The sequence below is a fragment of the Oncorhynchus mykiss genome, chromosome 25, assembly GCF_013265735.2.
Source record: "Oncorhynchus mykiss isolate Arlee chromosome 25, USDA_OmykA_1.1, whole genome shotgun sequence".
Taxonomy (NCBI): Eukaryota; Metazoa; Chordata; class Actinopteri; order Salmoniformes; family Salmonidae; genus Oncorhynchus; species Oncorhynchus mykiss.
This window is the reverse complement of record NC_048589.1, coordinates 43,864,601-43,868,316: the sequence shown is the minus strand read 5'-3', so window position 1 is coordinate 43,868,316 and position 3,716 is coordinate 43,864,601. Positions and strand designations below refer to the sequence as shown.

The 3,716-nt window shown below is 42.7% G+C and overlaps 1 gene segment (V, D, J or C); it reads right to left on the bottom strand.

Annotated features, from left to right (window-relative positions):
• The window catches only part of LOC118944285, a 10,701-nt gene extending 7,155 nt beyond the window's left edge, over positions 1–3,546 (bottom strand). Inside the window, 3 exon segments of the V gene segment in view lie at positions 838–896; positions 2,866–3,190; positions 3,373–3,546. Of these exon segments, the coding sequence occupies positions 838–896; positions 2,866–3,190; positions 3,373–3,421 (433 nt within the window).
• Positions 3,547–3,716: the final 170 nt, after the last annotated feature.

Sequence of the window (3,716 nt, the reverse complement as noted above, 5' to 3'; positions counted from 1 at the left end):
GCATCTGGGAGGAGGTGCTCTTATTCTCCATGGACTTTACAGTGTCCCAGAACGTTTTGGAGTTAGAGCCACAGGATGCAAATTTCTGTTTGAAAAAAACTTGCCTTTGCTTTCCTAACTGACTGTGTGTATTGGCTCCTGACTTTCCTGAAAAGTTGCATATCACGGGGGCTATTCGATGCTAGTGCAATACGCCACAGGATGTTTTTGTGCTGTTTGAGGGCAGTCAGGTCTGGAGTGAACCAAGCGCTATATCTGTTCTTAGTTCTACATTTTTTGAAAGGGGCATGCTTATTTAAGATGGTCAGGAAGGCACCACTGCAAACTGTATGCTCTCGTTGGCTGGCCCTCGCTTCATAATTGTCGCCAAACACACTGGCTCCAGGTCATCTATAAGTCTTTAATAGGTAAAGCCCCGCCTTATGTCAGCTCACTGGTCACCATAGCAGCAACCAACCGTAGCATGCGCTCCAGCAGGTATATTTCAACGGACACACCCAAAGCCAATTCCTCTTTTGGTCGCCTTTCCTTCCAGTTCTCTGCTACCAGTGACTGGAACGAATTGCAAAAATTGCTGAAACTGGAGACTCATATCTCCCTTTCTAGATTTAAGCACTTAGGGTTATTGTCCTGTTGGAAGGTGAACCTTTTCCCCAGTCTGAGGTCCTGAGCGCTCTGAGGCAGGTTTTCATCACTTTCTTTTTTTTCTATTGAACTTTGTCTGTTTGTGACAGCCCTGTGGATGAAAACAGACCATCTGAAATATACAGTATTACTCAGCATATTGACAGCAATATATTTCAGTAGTAAATCTATCTTTTATGAGGGATTTAGTACCTGTCACCCATAGTGGTAGAGTTGCTACATGTATGAGAAGCTTGATCATGTTGATGGTTCTGGAGAGAAGAGTCACATGGACAAGGAGAAAGGGTTTTCAGATAGTCAGAGATGTCATGTCATCTAGTGGGAGTTTCAAATGTATGTCAGCATCCCAAATGGCAACCTATTCCCTTTCTAGTGCACTACTTTAGACCAGAGCCTATAGGGGGGAGAGGAGAATAAGTCAATAGAGAAGGGGAGCTGAACTGAGCTGCCGGAGGGGAAGGAAATTACATCACTTTGACATCAGAACTTGTGTTGATATTCAAGCAGATCCCTTGTTCACCTACAGGTCTCCTGTTAAACTTAAAGGTGTATTGTGGAACATACCGGTATCTATATCATTAAAGAATTTCTCTTTTTATATAGATAGAAATGGAGTAATAGAATTTGACATTGTAACATTGCATAATGTATGTTAATGAGTGGTGACACTAAACTGTAAATACTGGTATAATGTACTAGGACAGATATCACCTTATGCCATCATCCATCTGTGTTTATTCATTGGCACTGAGTCAAAGTCAAACCTCAGATGCAGGTGTTCTGAGCCGTGGTCTAATATTACCATCAGACAGGGTTTTAGTAGAGAACAGGAGGAAGTCTACATCACTGTGTTGGCTGGCTGCACAGTAATAAACTGCACTGTGTTCAGGTCCTCTCAGACTCACTAGATGAAGATAAGCCTCTTTCCCACCATCTCCACTCACATTGAAGTGCTTTTCAAATGATTTCTCCATGGTTATTGACTTGGTATATGCATAACCAATGAGTTTCATAGCAGTGTCTCCTGCTGACTGTTTGTACCATAGTATCACGTAGTAGTCAGGGATCGTATGGCTGCAGGTGAGTTGAACATCTCCTCCAGGACCTTCTGTTAGTGCCACAGGCCTCTGATGAACCATGCTACTAAACAACTGCCCTGTGGACAGAGAGAGAAAGGAGAGGAGAGAGAGAGGAGAGGGAGAGAGAGAAGAGGGGAGAGAAGGAGAGAGAGAGAGGAGAGAGGTAGAGAAAGGATATTTTCATTCAGTTTGATGACATTCGTAGTATCGTTAGGCTTCTCATCGTAAGTGATTTAATACCTGTCACCCAGAGTGGTAGAGCTGCCATGTGAATCAAAACTCTGAACATCATGATGAAGAAAAAGATAACGATGAAGATGATGAATATGCTCAGGAAGACGATGATTATGTGATATGAGTGTCTCCTGGGTGAAGCTCTGTGGTGAAAGGAGATTGGCTGTTGTAGTAGCATGTTTCCTTCAGGGTGGTGGATAGTGACAGTGTTAGAGGGAGTGTCAGGAGGCCTGTACTGTAAAGCTTGCTCATAGGACCTCACTGTGAACATGACTGATTACATGATCATGACAATGAACCCATCAGACATTAGAAGAACTAGAGTTAGAGGTCCCCCTACAGTATGTGATGAGACCATCAGACATTAGAAGAACTAGAGTTAGAGGTCCCCCTACAGTCTGTGATGAGACCATCAGACATTAGAAGAACTAGAGTTAGAGGTCCCCCTACAGTATGTGATGAGACCATCAGACATTAGAAGAACTAGAGTTAGAGGTCCCCCTACAGTCTGTGATGAGACCATCAGACATTAGAACAACAAGAGTTAGAGGTCCTACAGTATGTGATGAGACCATCAGACATTAGAAGAACTAGAGTTAGAGGTCCCCCTACAGTATGTGATGAGACCATCAGACATTAGAAGAACTAGAGTTAGAGGTCCCCCTACAGTATGTGATGAGACCATCAGACATTAGAAGAACTAGAGTTAGAGGTCCCCCTACAGTATGTGATGAGACCATCAGACATTAGAAGAACTAGAGTTAGAGGTCCCCCTACAGTATGTGATGAGACCATCAGACATTAGAAGAACTAGAGTTAGAGGTCCCCCTACAGTATGTGATGAGACCATCTCTTTACATATTATATTACATCCTATTGATATACTGGGGTTTGTGTGCAGCTGTACTTGTTGTCTGTATCACTGTGTTGACTCACAGCACAGAAGTACATTCCACTGTCTCCTGCCTCCAACTTCTTCACTGTGAAAGATCCACTCTCAGCTACAGCCTTAACAGATGGATATTTGTCTTTACTGAAGTCTCCATATTCTGGATCGCTGTAACTACTTGTGTAAACTACCTGCTTCATTCCCTCGCCTGGAAGCTGTCTGTACCAGTACATCTGGGTGTAGGTAGCTCCCTTAGTGTGACTGCAGTTCATCTGAGCATCACTGTCTTTCAGTTCCCAGAGTATGGTGGTTGTCTGAGTGACTTCACTCCCCTCAACAAGACCTGTAAGGACACAGTGAGAATGAAATCAATAGAGTTAGGTACAGTTAGACCTGAATACATCAAGACTCAGGAACATATGCTTGGAAACATCAATATCTATAACTAGAGAAGTCCTTCATTGTAAATAAGAATTTTGTTCTTAACTTTCCTGGTTAAATAAATGAAACATTATGAAACTGTACCTGCAGCACAGAGCAGTGAGACAGTAACAGTGAAGAGAAATGTGAACATGTTTGATCACGTTATATGTGAGAGTGCTGGAAAGAGTCTGGTATGAATGTATATAAAACAAGAGGAGTGTCACATAGATGAATAGATGACAATCAGTAGACCACGGCAGGTTCCACCATATTCAACATGTCAGTGAAGTGGGAGGGACTGATGATCTGAATACATCATGCTAATTAGTGGTTCAGAATGTAGAGACATTCACATGATTAAAGTTAGAGGTCCCCCTACAGTCCATGATGAGACCATCAGCTCTTTACATATTATATTCTATCCTATAGAGCTCGCCAGCTTGTAG